This window comes from Octopus bimaculoides, chromosome 26 (assembly GCF_046866305.1).
Source record: "Octopus bimaculoides isolate indiv1 chromosome 26, ASM4686630v1, whole genome shotgun sequence".
Classification (NCBI taxonomy): domain Eukaryota; kingdom Metazoa; phylum Mollusca; class Cephalopoda; order Octopoda; family Octopodidae; genus Octopus; species Octopus bimaculoides.
The window spans coordinates 15,786,688-15,813,261 of NC_142953.1; the positions used below are offsets into that span (position 1 = coordinate 15,786,688).

Consider the following 26,574-nt stretch of genomic DNA (forward strand, 5'->3'; position numbering starts at 1 on the left):
TAGTGCTTTTACCTGGCACGAACCCAAACTGCATCTCATCTAAATTGATTCGCTCCCTAAACTTTCATAACCTGATCTAACAGCTTGATGCCTCTGTAATTATTTGTATCTAAAGCGTCACCTTTACCTTTGTAGCAGTTGACTATGATGCTGCTACACCAGTCATTGGGTATGACTCCTTCGTGTATCACCTGGTTCGTAATACGGGTGACTAGGCTATAGCCAACACTGCCAGATATTTTGAGCATCTCTGCAGTGATTCCTGATGGGCCGGGGGCTTTCCCGGTCTTCATACTCTTAATTGCTTTATCTACCCTGGTACTATCAACTCGGATAGCTGGTCCCTCTATTGGGTCGACATACGGTAGGCTCTCTTTCTCCCATTCATTCTCTTTATTAAGCAATCTATCGTAGTGGCATCTCCAGGCCTCTTTCTTTGCATCCTCATTTAATGCAAGCGTACCATCATCCATGCGAACACATTTCTCTCCTACAACATCACTATTCTCTCTCCTACACTGTCTTGCAACATGAAATACCTCGAGTCTTTGGTCCTCACGGCGCAGAACATTGGCAAATCTTTCCTTATCTGCTTCCCCTCTGGCTAAATAAACCTGTCGCCTAGCCTCCCTTCTGGCACATTGGTACAATTCCCTGCTACCACCGTTCTTCCAGTCCTTCCAAGCCTGTTTCTTTTGTCTAATAGCCCTGTCTACCTCCTTGTTCCACCACCACGTTACTCTGGGTGGGGAGGGGACCTTACACCACCCACAAATCTGGTCGGTGGCTTTCAACAGGTTGTCCCGCAGAAATCTCCAATTGTCTTCCACATTGTATGATGCTATATCCCCTTCTATTTCGTTAAATGCTTCAAGTAACTTGTCTCTAAGTCTCTGTCCGTTTGCAGGGTCTTTAAGCTTCCACACCCTTCTCCTCCAAGCCTGTCTAATTCTGGGCACCCATTTTGCCTTGATCCCAAAGTCGCTGACTACTAATCTATGTTGTGGGGTACATTCTTCGCCAGGGTAGGTTTTGGCATTTATAAGCCGCCCTCTTTCCCTATTTCTGGCGAGGATGTAGTCGATTTGGCTAGAGTGTCTGCCGGAGCGGTAGGTGACTAGGTGACTGGCAGGTTTCCTGAAGTTGGTATTGCAGACCATAAGATCGGTTGCATCACAGAACTCCAGCAGTCTGGTTCCCTCCTCGTTGCGGGAACCGAAGCCATAGCCTCCATGTATGCCATGGAAGCCTCCAGCACGACGTCCGACATGACCGTTGAAGTCTCCAGCCACAAAGAGAAGGTCCCTGTCACTCGTCGACGAGGTAGTTTGCAAGAGGGTGTCATAGAATTGGTCTTTCAGACCATCTGGTAGCCCCAGTTGAGGTGCATAGGCTGAGATGACAGTAGCTAATCTTTGATGAAGCACTAGTCTGATCTTAAGTACTCTGTCACTTACTCTAACGACCTCGATTACCTTGTCCACCCATTTCTCCACTAGAAGTATTCCTACGCCCCCGACCCCGTCAGTGTTCCCTGCCCAGAAAATCTTGTACCTGTGTTCTTTGCCTGTGAGGAACCTTGCAGAACCTCCTCTCCATCTTACTTCCTGGATGCAGCACATATCTACGCGTCTCCGTTCAAGCATCTCAACAATTTCACCAGATCTACCTTTCAGCGTGCCGACGTTGAGAGTGCCAATCCTAACAGTATGGGTGTTGGGGGTGTGGGCCTGTAGCCTGGGAAGGGGAAAAGCAGTGTCGTGTATCTGAAAAGAAAACTTGCAATTGGAAGAATTCATAAGCAAAACAGTACCTACAACCTGCAAACATTACTCAAACTTAATGCACTACCCAAAGGTAGGGGAGAGGATGGCCAAGGCCACTAGATGGGTTCCGGGAGACAGCCGAGGATGACAGGATGACAGAGGAATGCACTTCCGGTGGAGGGGGTGTGAGGGCGGGTGTACCATCAGCGAGGAGATAGGGCTCTTAATCGTAGATTTTAAATATTTGAGAGACAACAATGCATAAATCGTAATTTTTAAAAGAGCAATGAATTCTAGGTGAATAGAATATATACGTAGCATGAATTTAGGAAGCTTAGAAAATGAATAAGTATGAATTTAAGACAAAAACTGAATTCAATTGAATTTCATGGAGAGAAACAAGATAAATAATAGAGGGCAGACTAAAGCGCGAAGGTATGAGATGTTTGAGGCCGTAAATAAATAAAAATCTCTATCTTATCTGCATCTTGGAGACTTCGTCGTAGTATGTCAGCGGAGAAGAGATTGAGATATATATATATATATATATATATATATATATATATATATATATATATATATATATTTATATATATATATATATATATATTTATATATATATATATATATTTATATATATATATATATATATATATATATATATATATATATATATATATATATATATATATATATATACTGTATTTATTCATGTATGCTTTGCACTGAGTTATACTTGGTTTTGATTGACCAAAACTAGGATTTGACTTATACATGGGATAAGAAAAAGCTAAAACCATGGAGAGGAAAAATTTTGTGCCAGGATGTAACACTAAATTAGAGGGTGTGACTCACACACAAATGCATCCATCCCAGGGATGGACAAAAGTTGGTATACATTTGCTAAATATAAATGGAATGTTCTTTTCATTTCCTTATTTCTTTTTAGGATAAGAAATAAAAAGAACATTCCATTCATACTCAGCAATTGTATATCTACTTTTTCCCATCCATGTAAATGTGTGTGTGTGTGTGTGTGTGTGTGTGTGTGTGTGTGTGTGTGTGTGTGTGTGTGTGTAATAATTATCATTTGATAAATACAGAAGTAATTGGTGAGCTACTTCAACTTTTCATTCTTGAAAAGAACAATATTCAACTGTACCTTTATAAAGTGTACCATGTACAATGCAGTAATCACTCAGGCTTATATAACATGACTGCTCAGTGAGAATATGTGGGAAAAGTGGGAAAAAATGGGGAAAAACCAAAAAACAAAAACGCTCTTAGGAAAAGAGGGATGATTTTGTTCTTGAATGCTAAGTTAAATCCCTTTAATCAAAGCCTGGGATTTGTCAAAAAAAAAAAACAAAGTAAAGAAATAATACTGTTTATGCTGATATAGAGATGAGTGATGTAATATGTTTTATCTTTGAAAATAAATAAATGTCATTAATGAGTGTGTAATTTTTTAGTGTATAGGTGTAGCATTATGAAAATGTCAAAACCCATGGCTAGCAGGGTTATTTAAATAAGAGAAAGGTGTGTCTAACATGGTGAGGTGTCCTCCAACTTGACAACAGAAATTTGTTAAGATACATACACCTGGTAAATATCTCTGACCTCATGTTTAGATTGTTAATACTGTTCTTTGAGTATGTGTGTTCAGTCACAGGATCAACATTTTTTTGGTTCAGTGATGTATGGCTTTGATCTTTCCAAAATATTCCACTTAATGTTTTGCAGTGTACTGCTGTCTTGGAGCTTCCAGATATTGCTTGAAAGCTTTGAGCTATTCTTTTTGTTTGTGTGCCTGAAAGAGGACTGAAGGATGGAGTCACTCTTTTACAAGCCACCTTCTTTCAGGCTCCTTACTTGGCAGACTTGAAGTAACCTCAGCTTCTTAGACAACTGAGGTAACCATGAATACTTGGTCTAGTGGGCATGTATCTGGATTCCTGAATTTACTGTCTAGAGTCAGTTTCTGGTTAGTGGAACTTAATATTTGTGTATGTATGTACACACACAAACACACACACATATGAGGTGCATTCCAGAAGATTTGAAACTTTTTTAGGAGAGGCAGTTATAATTGTTGAAGAATACTGTAATTTTAGTATATCATTACTATATGTCTAATAAGTTGACCTGCTAGCATTTTTCTTTAAATTCCAGATTGAAGAAGATAGCTGTAACAGCACTTTGAACACATCCTACTAAACACTGCTTGTCACAGCCGACTAGTTTGCTTGAATGCTGTCAGGTCATGAAGACAATTTGGAAGCTCACTATGCAATGATGCTTTGCGTTAAACTGGGGGAAAATGCTGCAGAAACTTACAAAATGCTTCAGACTGCTTATGGATTAACTTGTATGAGCTGAGCATCTGTTTTTCACTAGCATAGGAGATAATGGGAGGGAGAGGGATATTAGAATGTCAGAGCTGGTTGGGAAAATTCACAATTTTCTGGATGAAAATCATCGTGTGCCAATAATTACACAGTTTCAAATTGGTGTAGCAGTTGTACACAGAATTATTCAAGAAGATCTGACCACATACAAGATTTGTGCAAAGTTTGTTCCCAGGGTGCTCAGTGATGAAGAGAAGAAGAGCCGCCATGAGTCTCTGATGACCTGTGACAAAAGCTGGATCTACTGCTATGATCTAGCAACCAAGAGTCCAATGGAAGTATACTGGCTCCCCCAGATCCAAGATGGCCAGGCAAAGCAAGTCCACCAGGAAGCTCATGATGATCAAGTCTGCAAGAGCATCATCTACATCTGTTATGTTCCATCCAGCCAGATGGTTGACAAGGAGTACCTTGTGAAGGTTTTGAGGGAGTTCAGGAAGAGATTTTGTTGCAAAAGTTCAGAACGCTTCCACTCTGTTCAGTGGAACCTGCACCAGAACAATGCACCAGTCCACAATTCTATCCTGGTAACCAACTACTTGACAGAGATGGGCATCTAAACTGCCCCTTACCCTCCCTACAGTCCAGATCTTGCTCCCTGTGACTTTTGGTTGGTCCCCAAATTGAAGGAGAACCTCGGGGGCAGTTGTTCTGAAGACATTGAGAAGCTGGAAGAAGCTGTGACAAAAGCCCTGGACACCTTCACTTTGGAGGATTCCCATGTGGCCTTCACAAAGTGGCTGGAGCACAACAACAAGCGCATTGAAGCCAGAGGCCCCTGCTTTGAAGAAGATTAAAGTTTTGTACTTCTTTAAAATTAATAAATGCCTCACCTGGAAAAAACCCAAAACTCCAGGAATGTCCCTTCCCCCGAGAGAGAGAGAGAGAGAGAGAGAGAGAGAGAGAGAGAGAGAGAGAGAGAGAGAGAGAGAGAGAGAGAGAGAGAGGGGGGGGAGAGAGAGAGGAGAGAGAGAGAGAGAGAGAGGAGAGAGAGAGAGAGAGAGAGAGAGAGAGAGAGAGAGAGAGAGAGATTTCCTTTTTATAGTTTGTGATATTCATCTCAAGAAATTCTACAGTAAGACAGATGGATTCAGGAGGGGAAGAAGAGAAAACCTCTGGAAAGAGAAATGATTGATGTATGCAGTTGGGGAAATTATGGTTGGCAGATATATCTCATGGCTGTAGCAGTGATTGACATATGCACACTCACACATAGAAACTTGGAGGGATAAATAGGTAGATAGATATTGGTAGACAGTCAGATATTGGTTTAGATATTTGTAGATAGAGAAATAGACAGATATAGATAGAAAGATAGAGGCAGATAGATAGATAGATAGATAGATAGAAAGATAGAGGCAGATAGATAGATAGATAGATAGATAGATAGATAGATAGATAGATAGATAGATAGACAGAGAGATAAATAGATAGATAGATATTAGCAGATAGACAAATACATGGATATCTATTGGTAGATCTTGATACAAATGTAAATATAGACAGACAGTAATGTACCTTATTGGTCCAGGACTATGTACTTCGGTCCTAATCTGGTTTAGGGCTTCTTCATCTCTCATTTTTCCACACCAAATCTTTGAATAAGAAACACATTCAAGGTTTGTTAAATCATTACATTCTGTTGGTAACTCAAAATTAATACAATTTAATGCCAAAAGTCTTAGATTCACAAAATCCTTCCCTCATCTCTCTCTCTCAATAACAATAACAACAATAATCCTTTCTATTATAGGCACAAGGCCTGAAATTTGGGGGGAGGTGTAAGTCAATTACATTGACCCCAGTGCTCAACTGGTACTTATTTTATTGACTCCAGAAGGATGAAAAGCAAAGTCGACCTCAGCAGAATTTGAACTCAGAACATAAAAATGGACAAAATGTCACTAAGTTTTTCGCCCCACGTACTAACAATTCTGCCAACTTGCTGCTATAATAATAATAATAATAATAATAATAATAATAATAATAATCACCCTTTCTATTATAAGCACAAGGCCTGAATCTTTGGTGGAAGGGGATAATTGCATTGATCCCAGTGTTCATTTGGTACCTACTTTATAAGCCCCAAAAGGATGAAAGACAAAGGTGATCTTGGCAGAATATGAACACAATTTGGAAGAAATGCTGTGTTAAGGATTCTGCCATCTTTCTGCCTTTAATAATATTTCTTTCAAATTTTGCTGCAAAACCAACAATGTTTTTAGTGGGAGGGAGTTAACCAGTTGCATCAACATCAGAGCTCACCTGGTACTTATTGACCCCGAAAAGATGAAGTTGACCTCAGTGGAATTTGAATTCAGAATGTAAAGGGTCAAAAGAAATGCTGCTGAACATTTTTGTCTGATGTAGTAATAATTCTGCCTGCTTGACCCTTTGATAATAATAATACTAACTCATTCTTCTACAGAAACAGGGCCTGAAATTTTGGGGTAGCGAGCTAGTCAATTATATCAACCCTGGTATTTATTTGATCATCCCTGAAAGTGATGAAAGGCAAAGTTGACTTCAATGTAAAACCAAAAGAAATGCTGCTAAGCATTTTGTCTGACATGCTCATGTTTCTGCTTGTCCCCTGCCTTTATTCTTTCTATTATAGGCACAAGGCCTGGAATATTGAGGCGGGAAGTAGACATCAATCCCCAGTGTTCAACTGGTGCTTGTTTTATTGAATCTGAAAGGATGAAAAGTAAAGCCAACATCAGTTGAATTTGAATCCAGTGTAAAGAGCCAGAAATAAATGTTAGCATTTTGTCTGACCTGCGAGTGATTCTGCCAGTTTCTGGCCCCGACATGGCTATGTAAAGAAGCTTGTTTTTTGACCCTGTAGTTTTGGGTCCAGTTCCAGCACCTCGCACATTGAGCAAGTGTGTTTTACTATAGCCCTGGGCCAACCAAAGCCCTGTGAACATATTTGGTAGATGGAAACTGAAAGCAGATTGTCATATGTGTGTGTTTGTATGTGTTTGTGTGTATTCTTGTCTTGACATCATGTGATGGATGTAAATGAGCTTCAACATCATGCAAGAAATGTTGTTTTTAATCTTCCTTGTAAAACATATTTACATAATGGAAAATATTACCTTGCTTGGAAACAGGTAAGGGTTGGCAACAGGAAGGGTATCCAGCCATAGAAAAACTGCCTCAACAAATTCCGTCTGATCCATGCAAGCATGGAAAAGTGGATGTTAAACCAATGGTGAAGATGTAAGTTAAACACACACACACACACGTACATAAACATTGGGCTTCCATACAGTTTCTGTTTACCAAATCTACTTGCAAGGCTTTGGTTAGCCCAGAGCTATAGAAGAGGACACCTGCCCAAGGTGCTGTGCAGTAGGACTGAACTTGAGACCACATGGCTGGGAAGCAAACTTCTCAACTATACAACCACCCTGAACCTGTTTTAAATAAAATGTTTCTAATGTATCAATCATAGTTAATGAACAAAGAAAAGGAAAAAAAAAAAAAGACAATTTGACTTACCCGTGCATAGTTAACAAAGAACAGTTGTTCATGAGTGAGGTTGATCCCTGGTAATGGTGGTTCAGCCCCATGATCGGCGACCCACTGTTGATAGGCCTGGTTGGGATAGAAACAGAAGACTAGAGAACAGAAATAGATATCCACAGTTGATAGACCATGGATCGGTTGTTCTCAACAATTTTTTTTACCTATGGGTCCCTTTGATCCTTATTTTACTCAAGTGGGCCCCTATAAGCAATCGATGCTTAACAAATTTGGTTATATTTTTATAATGATTCTGCCAGCTCACTGCCTTGCTGCAAGGTCTTAAATTTTGTCACAAGGCCAGCAATTTCGTGGGAGTTGGGTCAGTTGATTACATTGACCCCCAGTGTTCAGCTGGTACTTGTTTTATTGATCCTGAAAGGATGAAAGGCAAAGTTGACCTCAGCAATATTTGAACTCAAAGATGGACAAAATGCTGCTAAGCCTTTTGCTCAGCATGCATTAGCATGCCTCTGCCTGTTCATCACCTTAATAATGATAATTTTTTTACCTGGTAAGCTTGTTTCAAACCTCCATTGTCGGCAATATTTTCTCCAAGTGTGTTTATACCTCTTATCTGAAATATAGAGTAAATTACGGGGATAAAGATAACAAAAATGATGAAGCTGATGATGATGATGGTGAGGAGGAGGAGGATGTTTGTGATAATGGTAGTGATGATGGTGATGTTGATGATGGCAGGGATGATAATACCACCACTATCAACACTGCCAGATGAAGATAATGGACTCAAACTATGCATAAACAGAAGTCTAACATCTCTATTAAAGTAGGAAAAAAAAAACTTCATTAAATTAAATTAACAATTTTGTTAAACTTACCTTTAAACTAATCAAAATTAAACTCACCTTTAAACCAGCTTGCTTCAAGACAAAACTGGAATATTGGTCTATCATACACTGTGCCTTCTTATTAAAAGCCTCTATAGTCTCATTCTTCCACCATTGTTTCAAATTACCAGTTTTATCAAACTTTCTACCTGTAATAATCAAAGATATGTGTCTGCAGGTGTGTTTTGTATTTTTGTCTTTGAAGGTGAATCACTTATTTAATGAAGTCTTTATATATCTTAAAACAAAATATTGCAACATATTTTCAATATAATTTTTTTACCACATTTTTGTGAAATCTATAAACTTTGTTTCAATTAATTTTGAAAATAATGAAAAACTCAGTAAAATAACTTTGTCATTATTAAGATGGTGTTTGCAACATAAATTGATAATAAATTTTGACCGAAGATTTTAATTTAGATCACTTTAACCCTTTTGTTACCATATTTCTGTTGAAATACTTTGTTTCAATTGATTTTGAAAATAATGAAAAGTTTGATAAAACAACACAAATCTCATAGTCTTTACACGATTTCGCAAACAACAGTCTTAGATACCCACCCCCATATCTTTCTTCAGATGGTTTCACAAACAGCAACCCCATAAACCCAATCCACTTATTGTTTCATTGATTTCCTTAACAACAGTTCCATATACCCACACAATTTGTTGTTTTGATAATTTCACAGACAACAGCCCCGGTGCAAGATACTTCAGTACTCCATATTGTTTAGATTTCACAAACAGTACTTCCAGACACCCAAACCTCTCATCTTTGAGGTGACTTTACAAGCAACAGTCCCAAATACCTGAACTCCTTGTTGTTTAGATAAGTTCAGAAACAACTCCCAGAGAACCAAACCCTTTGTTGTCTGAGTGATTTAATAAACGCCAGTCTCAGATACTCGAACACCTTGTTGCTTCAGGTGAGTAGTGAGAAAGAATGGAAGACTTTGAAAGAGACATTGTCATCATTATTGCCATGGCCATATTTATGACTGTTTTTCCAGGTTTTTTCAAATCCTGTCTATGGGTTGGTCAGGACTTTTCTGGCACAGTGTTTCACACTTGTGTTTCCTAGTATACTCACTAATTAAGTTTATTATGAGATCAGACTTCACCACTTCTTCAATTGTCAACCTTCATAGATTTCCTGTCATCTTTGACCTGATCTCCCTTCCTATAAGAAGGACACTTTACAGAATCCCTCTCCCACTTTGGTGTAGTTGGAAGACAGAGAAGGAGTTAGAGATTTTGTATTTGAAAGTTTGATATAGACACAAGCGTGGCTGTGTGGTTAAGAAGCTTACTCAGCAACTGCATGATTTTGGGTTCAGTTCCACTGTGTGGTAAGTGTCTCCTAGTATAGGCCTGGGTCAACCAATGCCTTGAAAGTGAATTTGGTAAAGGGAGACTGTGGAAACACACCATATGTGTGTGCCTTTATGATTGTTCCCTACCAACAGTTGACAACCAGTGTTGGTTTGTTTACATCCCTGTAACTTTGTTGTTCACCAAAAGAGAATGTTAGAATAAGTAACAAATTTAGGAATAAGTATTGGCGTCAGTTTATTCAATTAAAGCATTCAAGACTGCCCCCACCCAGCATGGCTGCAGTTCAATGACTGAAACAAGTAATTTGTAATAATTCATCAAATGCATGGAGAACTGCAAAAATCAAGAAAATAAAATCTCATCTATATTTATTCTAAATATAAGTTCCAGCAGATTCAAACATGAATCTGCTAATCACTGTTGTATTTTGTCTACAGAGAACAATTTTTAGACAATGTGTGTTCACAACACAATTGATTAAGACAAAGAGAGGTTGAAACATCACTATGTTTCACTGTCCGCTTATTGAAATAAATCAAGTGTATTTTGAGTACACCTTGTCTGAAAGAAGAAGTTGTTCTCTGCAGACAAAGTACAACAGCAATTAGTGTTTCCCTGTTCTTTCTCCAGTCTTTCAAGTTGTTTGGCAACCTCACTAGTGCTGGTGTGTTTGAAAAAAGCACCAAGTGTACACTGTAAAGTAGTTGGAAATTAGGAAGGTCATTTGGCCATACAAACTGTTCTAAAGCTGACACTGTGGCTTGCTAGACCCTGCCAAACATCCAACCCATGCCAGCAAAGAAAATGGACATTAAATAAGGACTAGCAGAAAGACCGCCTTCCGGGCGGTTTTCTGTTAACCACTTGATAATATTTTCACATTTGATTCCCAATTTTAATAATTTTTATGGTATTCTACATCTACTTTCTTTCTTTGTATAATAGTGCTCACTTGCTTAGTAAATATTGCTTTCATTATTTTATCACAGTCATAATATCTCCTTTTTAAACAAACACCACAGTAGTCCAACAACAGAGGGGGGAAAGCAGTTTGTCAGGTTTTACCTTCCTCTCAAAGCAAGAGTTTTCAATTCAGCAGCCCATCAGCAAGCTTTGCAGTGTGTGTGTGTGTGTAGAGAGAGAGAGGGAGAGGGGGGGGGAAAGAACATTTCAGACAATTAATGAAATAAACATTAAATGAAAAAATCGTATAAATAGAGGGGCATTACTACAGATGTATATGCCCCCAAATTTGTTGCCTCATAACATCCAGGAAAATGGATACTTTTTAACAAAATTTTCAACAAATCCCACTTAGATGTTGTGGCTTCAGAGTGTATAGGGATTTATGAGAAATAATTTTTCTGAGGGGGTGGAGAGAGGAGTTTCGGAAAATTCACACAATCTGACTTTTTTCCCTCACAACTTTCAGGAAAATGGATATCGTTTAATGAAATCCCTTTCAAACGGCATAGATTACAGCTATAAAGAAAGAAATTTGTAGGGAAAATTTTTCCAAAGGGGTGGGGAGAGGAGTTTTGGATCAGGAAGACCAAGTAAGTTAGAACTACTCTGTTTTGATGGGGATTTTTCCCATTTTTTAAAAAAATTACAGCCTCCGAAATGATGGGGTTGGGGGGTGGGCATATGAAAAAGTTTTGGAAATTTTTTTTTACAACTCTGCCCCATCCCTCACCATCTTACTCAGGACCTATTTTGGCCAATTTTTTTTGCACTTAAAAACCATGGGAGGAGCCTTTTTGGTAAAAGAAATTAAAATATTTTCAGAGGGAAAAGTGAGTGATTTAAAGATTTGGCTGTTGTTTCTTGCACATCCAAAGACAACCTCTCGTTTCTTTATCACTCTTGCATGTATTGATGTTTTTCCATATATTTCCCCCATAAATACATTTATATGTTATAAAAAAAGAAAATTTGAGAAATTAGCCATAGGTCGGTCCTGATCCTGTAGAACCATGATCAGATATGTTCCAGCTATGACCCTCCATTTTTTACTTAGACACAGTGTATGTAGGCCTGCATTATCTAATGTGCCCTTCCTTGTCATTGGTGTTTAAGCTTAGGTTAGTTCTGATCCAGTAGACCTCTGATGAAAAATGTTTCAGCCATGACTTTCCCACCTTTTATTCAGACACAGTGTGTATAGAACTACATTGTCTCATATATCATGCCTTGTTGCTGTCATTGATGTTTAACCCTAGGCCATTTCTGACCCAGTTACATTATCCAACACATCCTTCCTTTTTAAAAAAGATAGTGTGTGATTCAAAAGAAATTTGGCTGTTACTTCTACAAGTTTAAGAGACCATGCACATTTCTCCATCCTTAGCTTTCAAGGATATTAACCCATTCACCACAGATAAATATATTACAAAAGATCTGACTCAGATAAATAGAAAACAAAACATGGCATAGACGTGGATGTGTGGTTCAGAAGCATGCTTCTAACCATGTTGTTCTTGGGTTCAGTCCTACTGTATAGCTCTCTTGGCAAGTGTCTTCTACCATAGATCTAGGATGATCAGAGCCTTGTGAGTAGATTTGATACATGAAAATTGAGAGAAGTCCATTGCACATGCATCTGTGTGTGTGTGTGTGTCCTTGTATAAACACCACATGATTGTTGTAAATAAGCATCGTTGTCATACAAGTGATGTTTGTTTCCAGTCTTCCATTAGAAACATGTTTGGCCATGGGGAAATACTGTGTTACTTGGAAATATGTGAGAGTTGGCTACAGGTAAGGCATCCAGCCATACAAAATTTGATTCAATAAATTCCATCCGACCCATGCAAGCATGAAAAAGTAGATGTTAAGATGATGATGCTGATAAAACATCTTAGAGCAGCAGGTGTTTACACATACAGCTTCTATTGTTTAGTTTGATATTATACAATTTGATACATTGATGTAATTTTGTAGTCAATGGTTGAACTGGTTTGTTGCCAGTCTGTAGGTAATTACCTTCAAAACACCCACATTTACTAATCAACAATTTTAGAATTATTTACTTTGCAAGTTTTCACTTCAGAAATTCTTCTGCTGTCTTCATAAAACATTTCAATAACATTCTGTTTGTGTAAACTCATTCGTTCCTTATTAAATGTGATTTACACACTCCTATAGGCTCTACTGAACTTTACAATGTTACATTTGGTCTGACAGCTTGCTGGCATCAACATCTCCATTCTCTGTCTTTCCCTATCTGTCTTCTCCACCTCTCAGCACTCTAGCTGGATGCTGTATCGGTTCCAAAGTTCTCTCTCCCAGAATGCTATACAATTTCTCTTACTTTACCCTTCCACATGAGAACTTTCTAGTTCAGCCCACAGACTTTTCAACATGTTTATATTTTCAACATACATATTCACACATGCACACACCTATGTAAACACACTCTCTTACACATACACATATACACATACACAAGTGTTGAGTTGTTTGTTTATAATTTGGAAATATTTTTCCCATCTCAGAGACTTTTTGCATTCTTCTAGTCTTTCTCAGTTTATATTCCCCATTTATTAGTCTATGTTCAGGAGTCAAAAGTTCACCCTAACACTATTTTTGGTTCTTACGCATAAAATTCTCTAACTTTCCATCTATAAGATTTCTTGTTTACAACTGTAGTGAATGTGTGGGTAGAAGAAATGCCTTGTTACCAAACAAGAAAATATCTCATCAAAATACAACTGATCAAATCAACAATTGATAAGCTGTAGCAAATATTAGAAATATGGAAAAAGGTTATATTATTGTCACATCTACCAGTCTGTCTGTCTGTCTGACTGTCTGTCTGTCTGTCCATTCATCCCTCCATTGTTCATTGTGGAACTCGCAGTAAATAAAGCTATAAATAAGAACATGTAAATCTTGGATAGAAAACTCATTTGGACTGAAAATGTGTGTGTGTGTGTGTGTGTGTGTGTGTGTGTGTGTGTGCGTGCGTGTGTATGTGTATAATATTTATACTTTGGTCAAGTCAGTCTATTCCTACTCTGCCAAGAGATGCAAGGGTCTAACTAGTCCAAAATATGAATATCATTAATCTATACTATGATATTGGGTATACTTTCTTCTCACAGACAACAATTAAACATTCTATCTATTTATCTGTCTATCTGTCTGTCACATCATTGGTTTAATGTCTATTTTTTCATGCTTGCATGGGTCAGATGGAATTTGGTAAGGTAGAGTTTCTGTAGCAGGAAAGGCATCCAGCCACTCAATTATTGCCCTAGTGTTGTTCCATCCTTAAACCAGCATCTCTCAATTACAGCACCAATGTTGTTCCATCATTGAACCATCATAACTCTGTAACTGGGTGAGTTATTTACATTACTTTAATGTCTCTTTGTGTGTAGAGTACATATACACATATAGAGTAAGGAACCATAAAGGCATACACACATAACAACCATAAATAAGTATATATGAATTATTCACTTTCATCAGTCTGATTAAGGTGAGTAAATAGTCTAAAGTCACTGTCAACTTTTACCTTGTAAAAATTTAATAAACATGTATTCTACCAGAAAGTATTGAATTAAGTTCTTTATATATATGTCGACATAATAACAGACATTTATATTTACACACATAAACATTTGATGTCCACTTTTCCATTCTTGCATGAATCAGACAAAATTTGTTGAGGCAAATTTTCTATGACTGGATGCCCTTTCTGTTGCCAACCTTTGTTTCCAAGCAAGGACATATTTATTCATGGCTGGACATGTTTTTGTGGAATACTGGAAATGGAGACTCTGCTTGATTGACGGTGATTCTTGTTTATAACTGTCATGTGAGGTCTAGACAAAGATACCCCCCCACACATACACAAGATAGGGTTCTTTCAGTTTTCACCTTACAAATCCACTCACAAGACTTTGGTTGGTGTTGGGCTATGGTACAAGATGCTTGCCCAAGGTGGCAAGCTGTGAGACTGAATCCCAAACCACATGGTTTGGCACTACACAGTCACACCTCTGTCTGTCTGCTTGTCCCCACCTCCCTCTCTCTCTAATGTTAATATCAAATTTTTCATGCTTCCTTTGGTCAGGCAACATTTTGATGCAAAATTTTCATGCCCAGATAATCTTCCTGTCACCAACCCTCACCTATTTTCAAACAAACATGTTTTTATCCAAGGATAGATTAGAGAATCTTCTACTAATACCAACTACTAAATTCCAAATTAAAGCTGCAGGTGGTTAGAATCCCTCTGAATGGATGCAGTCTCCCCACCAGATTTTCTTTAGGGATAGTATACATGCCTCTCTTAAGGTCAAGAGTAATGCGTAAGAAGTTAACTGTTGATAAACTGGTGTGATGTTTGTGTTATAACCAAAGTCCTAGAAGATTCCTATCAATTTCTTTCCCAATTTATCCAAAGACTGGTCATAGCCTTTATGTTGTTTGAAGTTGCCAGGCCATTATCGGTGTATAGTGCTGAGCTATGGAGGGAATATCAACTTATGAGCATCCAGGATAAATAATACAGTGAGGGCTGCAACTACAGCCCCATTGTAACTCCTCATGAAGACATTGAATAACAACACACTTTCCTTTTTGTCCCAGTGGAAGTCATCATGGTACAAGAGTGACTTCCTGGTGAAATCACCAAGGTTGTATTTAAAATTAGAAAGAAGATTTGTGGACCTTAAGGGTAATCTCACTCCCCTCTTTTTCTTCTCACATCAAGTATTGAGATGTGAGATCTATTTAGACCTGTTTTAGAGGTTCTCAATGGGAAATGACTCAGATCATGATGATCCATCCAATCTATGCGAGCATGGAAAACAGACATTCAATTATAATGATGATGGTAATGATGATAATTATATATTTACATGGAGAGAAAGAGAGAGAGAGAGAGAGAGTAATGGTGGAAGAATTGCTAAGTAACTGTACAAGAATGTATACATAAGTAGGTATGTATGTGTGTGTAATATATATATATATATATAACAGCTAAAGTTGTAAATCAGATAATTCCACAGCAATTCTTCTACTTACCTCTGTTATCAAAGCCATGCGTAATTTCATGCCCAATTACGATACCGATTCCACCGTAATTCAGAGACCTACAAGATTAAATTGGTTTGTTATCAGGAAGTACAGTATGTAAGGGGTGCCAGAGGAAGAAGAATTTTGAGAAACAAAATCATCAGAACAACTCACTTCTCATTACATTCTATTGTTAATATAAACAAATATAAATTCCAGGGTTATCTCATTTGCCTTTCTTCACCAGAATTAATCATTATAATGATAGGCTTAGGCATGGCTGTGTGGTTTTGGAAGTTTACTTCCCAACCACATGGTTTCAGGTTCAGCCTCACTGCATGACACCTTGGCCAACTGTCTTCTGCCTAGTCTTGGGTTGAGTAAAGCCTTGTAAGTGGATTTGGCAAGCAAAAACTGTGAAAGCCTATCACCATTTATTTATTTATCTGTGTGTGTGTGTGTGTGTGTGTGTGTGTGTGTGTGTGTATACATGTGTGTGTGTGTGTGTGTGTGTGTGTGTATACATGTGTGTGTGTGTGCATATATATATATATATATATGTGTGTGTGTGTGTGTGTATATATATATGTGTGTGTGTATATATATATATATATATATATATATATATATATATATATATAATATATATTATTATATATATATTAAATATATATTATTACATATATATTAAATATATAGTATTATATATATTATATATATATATATATATATATATATATATATATTAAACAAAACACATACAAATATATATAAAAAATCCTCATCATTTAACATCCATCCTCCATACTAGCATGGGTTGGACAGAAAACAAGGATCCAATGAATTGAAAATCTGCATCATGCTCCAGTGTCTGCTTTGGCATGGTTTCTATGGCTGGATGCCCTTCCTAATGCCAGGCATTTTACAATGTGTATTGGATACTTTATTTGTGCCAGCAGTACTAATGAGGTTACCCTGTGGCTCACCAGTCAACAAACCCAAGGAGGGAGGTGTGGGTGTCCATATGTTAAGGAAGAATTTGGAGTAGAGTAGGTTCATGTTGTTGAGAAGCTACATGGCTACTCACATTTAGGGGAGAGAATGAAATTGAATTAGAGTTACCTTGAAGGAGGTAGTGGTGACAAGGTGTCCAGGTGACACTTCAGATTACAGGAGCAGCAGTAGTCGGTAGGGGGAGTGGGGGTTTGGAAGAGTGTATAGGGGAAGTAGGAGAGAGAGGTAGGCAACATCAGCAAAGATTGGAGAAAGGTTGAGGGGAGGGATGTGCACATATTGGGGAAGCTATAAGGATGCTAGTAGATGGGTGGTAATGATGATACCATTGGTAGTGAGGAGAACACACACACATGTATGTATCATAGTGCATGTGTATGTTTACATTTGTGCTTTTCTGAAAAATCACTGAACTTCAGTGATGTCATTTCTACTGTTAACAAATTGTTAACAAATTTTGCTCCTTCAAAAATATGTAAAGTAAGAGAATTCTTCCTTGAAAGAAAGGTACTGTTTAGAAACAGGAATTGTCTAGCTGTAAAACCATGCCTCAATAATACACACATCTAAATCATGCTGACAAGGAAAAGCAGACATAAAAATGAATGAACAAATAACAAATATTCTCTTCATTAAAGGTGGAATTTCAATTGATTCATGATTATGTTAAATTCTTGCTTTACTATCAAAATAATCGTAAAGTTAATAGTGTTAACGTAGTTAATAAAATGTTAAAAGCATATGGTGTGCCCTGGTGGCCAGTTATTGTAAGGGAGATAATCATTTCTAGACAGACGCTGGTGGAATTAGAAGCTTCAATTTTAAATCAAAAACCAACAAAGCAGATACAAAGAATACATATGTTTAATTTTCTTTTTCCTTGCTCTTTACAAAGATGTTAAAAATCTCTAGTCTTAGGTAATCCTGAATAACACTATTTCATTCTTATTAGAAATCATCAGCATGGTATAACCCAAAGTACTGAAATTAAATGAAATATTTTATGAAGCAAGACATTTCTTACAGATGGAAAATAATTACAGATATTCATGGAATGTATTTTTCTTTTCTTCTTTTTCTTCATAGACTGTTCAGCAATTGAGAGAGAAGAGAGGGGGGAAAAACATAATATTAATTAGTATTCTAATGTTTTCTTTTCCTTATCCTATAATTAAGTAGCATTTAGATGCTCATTGAATAATAAATTTAATGTTAACTGTTTTTTTTTTTCATGTGGGATGGTGCCCCTGAGTGATAAACCGGAATGTTGCAATAATTTCAATATCTAAATATTACTTACTTTGGATAGGAGTTACTGTAAAAGACAGGCTGTAGTATTCCGGCAGGAAAAACTGAAAATAAACAAATTTCCTAGTTAAAAAATTGCATTGGAGAAAGAATCTTAAGATTGTTTAATAAGTCAAGATCAAGGCTACATACTTTGGGATATTTACTGTAATTGGTCAAGGTCGAATATTATGGGATAGGTGATGTTAATTGGTTGAGAGGTTAAAGTCATAAATTTAAGGGCTTCACAGTGTAATTGGTTGCATGGTCAAGTTTACACATTTTAGGACATGTAGTTTAACTGCAGCTAACATCCTGAATCAAAAGAGGAAACACTTTCTCTTTCCATCTAAGTGAGAAAGTTCCGTTTTCAAGTTTTCAAGCATACTTCTCCCACAAATGAATTCCAAAATAAAAAAATATATCATTAATCTCTACTATGGTATTCAGTTCTCTTCCAACAGGCAACACTAAACAAGTGCCTCTGTGTGTGTGTGTGTGTGTGTTTGTGTGTGTTTGTGTGTGTGTTTGTGTGTGTGTGTGTGTGTTTGTGTGTGTGTTTGTGTGTGTTTGTGTTTGTGTGTGTGTTTGTGTTTGTATTTGTGTTTGTGTGTGTGTGTGTGTTTGTGTGTGTGTGTTTGTGTGTGTGTGTGCTTGTGTGTGTGTGTTTGTGTGTGTGTGTTTGTGTGTTTGTGTGTGTGTGTTTGTGTGTGTGTTTGTGTGTGTGTGTTTGTGTGTGTTTGTGTGTGTGTGTGTGTTTGTGTGTGTGTGTTTGTGTGTGTGTGTGCGTGTGTGTGTGTGTGTGTGTGTGTGTATACATACATACATACAGACACAAAAGGAGTGGAGTTAAGAAATAGAATGTCAGAGAAATAAACATACTTACCAATATCATTAGTATTTGGGTTGTAATAAGCATTAATAACAGCTGGGTCTTGCAACCATCTGAAGTGGGAATAAGAACAAAGTATGTATTGACTATAATGGCAGATGAATGTTATGATGTTCATGCTGGTCTATTAGGCATTTATTAGAGAGAGAGAAGTGATTGAACTGCTCCCAAAAGATTTGATTATAGAAGAATTTACCTCTTTATGTGTGTGTGTGTGTGTGTGTTTTGTGCTATGATTACAAGCTATGCATTGTACCAGAGTCAAATATAACAAACTACCCCAAATCCTTGTTGGTGTATCTGTGTAAGTGGAGTCTGGACTGGTTAGTTTGTACTGACATCAACATGTATAAGTTGTAATAATGAAGTCAAACCAAATTGTGATATTTTGAAATTATTTAATATGTATGTTTCATGTCTGTGTAATATATATAAGAGGAAATGCATCAATTATGCAAGACCTTCCAGACGTTTTTCCTATTAGATATTATACAGATCTGAAACATAGATGTCTAAATAATTTCAAAATATCACTGTCTGGTTTGACTTATTATTACAACTTTTATTTATCATTCAACTACGGTAGTAGTTGAATAATATTCTTAACATAGCTTTTTTGCATAAATATATGTTATCGGCTACACATACTCAATGTGGGTGCTTTGGTGATTTGTTGTGGTGCAGTGTCTGGGGAACGACACCTTCCTTATACTGGGTGTTAGACTTTCAGGTGTTTTAACACCCAGTGTAATGAGAGATTCATCCCCCAGGCACTAAACTGAAATGAACCAGTGAACAAACAAAACACACACAATGAATATGTGTGGTCATGATGCCGGTGTCGCATAACTAGCACCCGTGCTAGTGGCATGTAATAAACATTTTCTGAGTGTTAGGCCTTGCAGAGGCAATCACAGATGACTGGGACCTTTGGCAATATGTTATGCTTGAGTAGAAGACTCATCAAGCCAAGTGAAGTCATAATCATGGCAGATATTGGTGGCATGTAAAAGCACCCATTACACTCTCGAAGTGGTTGGCATTAGGAAGGGTATCCAGCTGCAGAAGGCATGCCAAATCAGATTGGAGTCTGGTGCAGCACCTCAGCTTACCAGCCCTGGTCAAACTGTCCAACCATGCTAATGGACGTTAAATGATGATGATATGTATTACATAAGGTAATGAGTGAAAAAAAGGCAAAACAAGAGGGATAAATTTTAACAAAGGTTGTATTAGTTTACCATTTGAAAGGAAAGGGAAAGGGTCTTGATGTTTTGGATGCTTGTCTTTCATGATGAAAAATGAAAGAAAATGGTGAAAAAAGAGAGAAAATGGGAGAAAAATAGTGGAAGAGGAAAAGTGGTGAGAAAGAAAGAAGCAAACAAAGGAAGTATAACACACACACACACACAAGTATTCACATGTGACATTGTATATAACTGGTATCACCAGCATCTCCATAAAACAGATTAATGCCATACTTCTCTCTATCAACTGGTTCCCGCAATTCTTTGATTTGGTTATGAGACTTGTATCTTTTGATCTGGTGGACATTGCGAAAGTAGCTGTCAGGGTCCACTTCCAGCTGAAAAAAATAAAAGATCAGTTCAAGGAGTCACTAATAAAATTTTAGTTGAAGGTAATAACTATAAAATTTTAATTTGAGTGGTTACTAATAAAATATTAGTCCAAGAGATGACCTGTGGAATATTAGTCCAAGGAGTTACCTTTATAATACAGCTGTTCTCTTTTCTTTAAGGGCATGTCACTTCTGGAGAGTTCTTGGTTCTTGAGATTATCTCCTCTTGTGATTCAGAGTTGGTCACAATCACCACAAGGTATTTGCTTACTCTTTACTTTTCTCTTAAAGGGGAGGTAATTTCAGTATGTTAAGAATTTATGTTGTATCTATCTGTCCGTCTGTCTGTCTTCTACTCTCTCTTTCTCTCTCTCAGCGTGTGTGTGTGTGTATATATACATATATAAAGTTTTCAGAAAGATTGAAGAAAAGTACATCAGTTATAGAGCTGAAACAAACATTGGTTAAAGAGTAGATAAACCCAGATAAGTTTGTCATTGATAATTTAATCAAATCCATCCCAAACTGGGTGAAAGCAGTGATATTAGGAAGGCCTATAAAATTCTGAGACAAATTTCTATTTATATCGGATCAGATTTCATTAAGTTATTAGGAACAAAATTGACATTGCTTTTTATTATTACCCTGACTATAAAATGATTGCAGGTCAGTGCCTATAAATTTGTGAGTTTGTGTGTGTGTGTATTTGTATATATACACACACACAAACAGATATATATATATATATATATATATATATATATATATATATATATATGGGGTGTGATGGGTAAATTGTTGCCATTTGATATTTCTAATTTCGCACATATGCATTGTTTGTTTTTGACTTTGTTAACTACACAGTATAGTAGGGTCAGTTGGGCACCGTCTGTGAGAAAAACAGCACCATGATGCATTTCACTCTGCCAGAAATTTGGAAACTACATGCTGTACTGCTTGGCATTTGTACCGGAAACTCCAACACAAACATTTCAGACTGTTTGGGTGTCAATCTGAGGACAGTGGAAAGGATTCAAAAAGAGTTGGATAAGTCTAATGGTGATTACGAAGGTATGGCAGATCGGATAAGAAAAGAACTCCTGAATTTGTTGAACGATCCCTCCAAGTCAGTTAGGACTATCGCCAAAGACATGGGAGTGTCTGAGTTTCTTATCAGGCAGGCAGTGAATGAAGACTTTCGGTATTGCTCATACAAGATGAGAAAGGGCCAATTTTTATCCCAAGCCATCAAAGATGAGGAAAGACCATGCTATGAAGCTTTTGAAGAAACTCTAGCATCTCCTCCAGCCAAACATGCTTTGGTTTTTTTCTCAGATGAGAGAAACTTCTGCTAGGATCAGATGGTGAACACACAGAACAACTGTTGGCTTGCTGTGTCCCCAAAATATGTACCAAGAGGGATAAAAATTAAACATCCAGTCAACATCATGGTGTTTGGAGTGATCACTAGTGATGGCGATGTTATTCCTCCATTCATCTTACCACATGGACTCAGACTCAACACGGAGACCTACATCAAGTACCTGGAGGAGGTAGTGCTGCTCTGGGTTAAGAGGGTGGTTACTGGAAGACCCTATGTCTGCCAACAGGACTCTGCACCATGCCACACAAGCAGGAGAACCCAGGAATGGCTATCAGACAATTTTTGTGACCACATAACCCCTAACATCTGGCCACCCAGCTCCCCAGACTGCAACCCCCTTGATTATTATGTGTGGAGCACAGTTGAGTGAGAAACCAACAAAACTCCTTGTAACTTCAAAGATGAACTGAGGGCAAGGATTATGGCAGCATTCACCAACTTACGAGGAGACCATCCAGAAGAGTTGCAGATTCCGTAGTCATCTGGAGGCCATGGTTGAAGCCAACGGCGGTTTTATTGAATATATTTAGTCTTTAATATTTCAAGATATTTTTATGTAATTTTGGTAAATATATCTGTTAAAATGAGATGTCAGTGTTTTTTTCATTTTTGCATAATTTAGACAACAGATTATTTACCACACCCTGTGTATATATATATAATAAGCTTTATTATTGAATTCCAGAACAGACTGATATATATATATATATATATATATATATATATATATATCATTGTTAGTATAATCTGTAGCAAATTATATTCCTCTTACCATTTTCTACTCTAAATTACTTGTTAAAGAACCTCTATAGCATAATTATTATTATTAGTATTGGCTTTGAGAAACCATTAAGATACCATATATATATACTTATATAGGAATAATTATATAATGTATTATTATATAATATATTAATATATTCACTAAATTATTATACAAAGTAAAGGCATGTGACCGAGTGGTTAGGTCTGTTGCACTCACGATTGCTAGATCATTTGTTTGATTCCTAGACTGAGCTGTGGGTTTTGTTCTTGAGCAAAACACTTCATTTCACATTGCTCTGGTTCACTCAGCTGTAAAAAGGTAACCTTGCAACAAACTAGCCTTCTGATGAGGGGGAATGTTGGCCTGCTTGCCTACCCAGTGGGGTAACATCATTCAAAAGCTAAAACAATGTGAAATGCATTGTGACCAGCAATGTATAACAACGTCTGATAGTCTGGTCAATCATGTCGTTATACAATGTACAGTAGGTGTCACCAGCACTGCTAATTATTCTACCGTTTCTCCAACAAATGAGACACTTAGACATACATATATATATATATATATATATAATAAAGATTAGAATGCATGAAACTTGTGAAGACCTGTTGGGGCAAGCGAAAGCGAAATCGTGATGGCACCTGTGCCCAGCATCGCCTTCCTGGCACTTGTGCCGGTGGCATGTGTAAAGACATTCGAGCGAGATCGTGCCAGTGCCATTGAACTGGCTCCTGTGCAGGTAGCACGTAAATTACACCATTTTGAGCGTGGCCGTTGCCAGTACCACCTGACTGGCCATCGTGCCAGTGGCAGGTAAAAGCACCCACTACAGTCTCGGAGTGGTTGGCGTTAGGAAGGGCATCCAGCTGTAGAAACTCTGCCAAATCAGATTGGAGCCTGGTGTAGCCATCTGGTTCACCAGTCCCCAGTCAAATCGTCCAACCCATGCTAGCATGGAAAGCGGATGTTAAACGATGACGATGATGATGATGATGATGATGTAATTTGCATAATTTAAACAAAAATGAGCTATGAACAATAACTCAGAATAGCTCGTAGCATGCAGTTGAATGACAAAAATGAATAAATGTATATTAAACACTTTTATTAGTTTCTGTTGACCAAACACACAGAGAAAGCTTTGATTAACTATGATGTCCCACACACTGGGACTGAACTTGAAACCATGATTTTTTTAAAGTGAATTTCTCAACCACACAGTCATATCTCTGGTTATATATATATATATATATATATAATCATCATCATCATCCACATTCCCTCCTGATATGGATTGGACAGTCCTACAGGACCTGGTGAACCAGAGGACTGCACCAAGTTTCAAAGTCTGCTTTTGATACTCTTCCTGGTGCCAACTGCTTTTCAGAGTGGACTGGGTGCATTTTATGTGATACTGACTCTAGTGAGGTCAGCACAAACCTCAACCCTGAGTGCACGACATCCTATAGCAGAAACAGCTGTAAAGCTAATGAAGTTCATGATGTAATTTCCTGTTCTTTTGTCATTTATTTAACTTCCATATATTTATATATAGTGTAATGACCATTGTTCATCTCTCTTTCTCTCTCTCTTTCTATATATATATATATGTGTGTGTGTGTGTGTGTGTGTGTGTGTCTGTGTGTGTGTGCCTCATGGAGGCAAAGTGGTCAAGGTCCTTTTGAGTGTTGGGCCTCACGGAGGCAATGACCAAGACCTTTAGCATTATGTTGGGCTTGAGAAAAAGATCCATCAAGCTGAACAAAATTGCAGTCATGGCAGATACTGGTGTCACGTAAATGGCACCTGTGCTGGTGGCATGTAAAAGCACTCATTACACTCCCAGAGTGGTTGGTGTTAGGAAGGGCATCCAGCCGTAGAAAACATGCCAAATCAGACTGGATCCTGGCACAGCCTTCCAGTGTGCCAGCCCAGTCAAACCATCCAACCCATGCCAACATGGACAACAGATGTTATATGATGATGATGATTATATATATATATATATATATATATATATATATGTATATATTTGTATACACATTAGCAATCTGCTAAATTATCCATAGATTTTTATGGTGAATATATATGTAGTGAAACTAACATTTCTATCGCCATTATATACAAACAAACCATCTTCCCCACTGTTATAAATATATTCAAGTTCGGTTGTAGTAGAAAACATCTCATTCCCTGTCATCACGTGACTGATTATTATTTGAAGCGGCAACTGCCTTGTACCGTTCCCGCCAGAACGCAAATCGACCAATCACAGCCCCTAATAAGGTCACGTGATAGTGTTTTTCTAATGCTTTCCTGGAGCCCCTATTTTCTTATAAATAGCCTAAATTATACCCGCCAAATCGTTGCGCCCCAGATCGCCTAGATTTGGCTGCGGCCACACGCGTAACACAGCTAACCAGTTTCCAGCGACGACATCAACACCATCGTTCAACTACGAACTACAAGCATCGCCACCGACGTCGCCAGCAGCAACACGACACTATGACTACCAGCATCGCCGCCAGCGTCAACACGACACTACGACTACCAGCGTCCCCAACAGCATCAACATGACTCTACACGTACACAAGCTACCAACAGCTAACCGTGGCACTTCTCTTCGATTCTGTTTGTGTGATTCATCTTGACCACGATAAATAATAGACAAGAACCTAGCCTGCGAAGAACATCTGTATCCAGCCCGGCTTGGCATAGAAGCCCTAACATCACAACTAGTGATCGCTCTGCCACACACGCCTTAACTTCTTATACAGACACTTACCACTGTGTACTCTAAGAACTGGTATATTAAATCCTTATACGTGTTACTACTGTGTATCTCTCGTACCCACATACATGTATTACTTACACACACTTTTTCTTTACATGACGGCCTGTCTTTTATTGTGTTTCATTATGTCGCATTCACTCACACACAGACATACAATTTAATGCTACAATAAATCTTACTGTTATTCATCTCTATCGGTTGTGTCAATATCGTCTTCATTACTGGCATTTACGAGTTTTCTATGTTATCGAAGTATAACATATTTATATCATTTGATATATTTTGTGTTCGACCATGTGACACGTTTAATAAAGGAACCCTGTTTTTCCATTCATCACCATTTCTTCTTTTGGGTTCGCACGGTCGTTCTTACATATATATACTCTGATAGGCGAGCTAGCCTGGAATCAACTGAATGTGCTGGCTTTACTGAAGACGGCTACAGCAATAGCCAAAACTAAATGGTCAGTCTAAGGAATTCTCGGTTTGGTGTCCAGGGTGACTGCAGCCTCTATCAGAGTATATGATATGTGCTTTGTAACAGCATTGGAGCAGTTTAGCTCCTGTTTCTAGCAATGTAGGTGTTATTCACACCCTTAGTAAAGGTTAGTTTACAACTATAATTTTCCTCTTCAGTATAATGTTGCAAACAATTGTTTTTATTAATTTATATATATATATATATATATATATATATATATATACACATGCATTATTACATGCAATATTAAACCAAAATGTATTTGTCTTTTGCAAATGTAGAAATCTCACCATTTCATAGAATTTGTCCAACTTTGACTTTTTCAATATAAATTCTGGGTATCCAATCATTCCAATCATGGCATTTGCCTAGGAAGAAAAAAAAAACAGAACATATAACAGAATGTGATTGACTGTTCTTGGTACACTGATGCTATTGCAGTAAATAGTTAAG

The 26,574-nt window shown here is 37.6% G+C and overlaps 1 protein-coding gene across 3 annotated transcripts in view; it reads right to left on the reverse strand.

The window, feature by feature from the left end:
* The window catches only part of LOC106880529 (neprilysin-1), a 122,426-nt gene that overhangs the window by 23,639 nt on the left and 72,213 nt on the right, over positions 1-26,574 (reverse strand). For all 3 annotated transcript variants that reach the window (XM_089342479.1, XM_089342481.1, XM_089342480.1), the window contains exons 13-21: positions 26,412-26,489; positions 20,599-20,702; positions 19,112-19,170; positions 18,239-18,290; positions 15,934-16,001; positions 8,575-8,705; positions 8,217-8,282; positions 7,682-7,777; positions 5,693-5,769 (exon numbers count right to left, since the gene is read on the reverse strand). In XM_089342479.1, the coding sequence (XP_089198605.1) occupies positions 5,693-5,769; positions 7,682-7,777; positions 8,217-8,282; positions 8,575-8,705; positions 15,934-16,001; positions 18,239-18,290; positions 19,112-19,170; positions 20,599-20,702; positions 26,412-26,489 (731 nt within the window). The remainder of the gene's footprint in view (positions 1-5,692; positions 5,770-7,681; positions 7,778-8,216; positions 8,283-8,574; positions 8,706-15,933; positions 16,002-18,238; positions 18,291-19,111; positions 19,171-20,598; positions 20,703-26,411; positions 26,490-26,574) is intronic.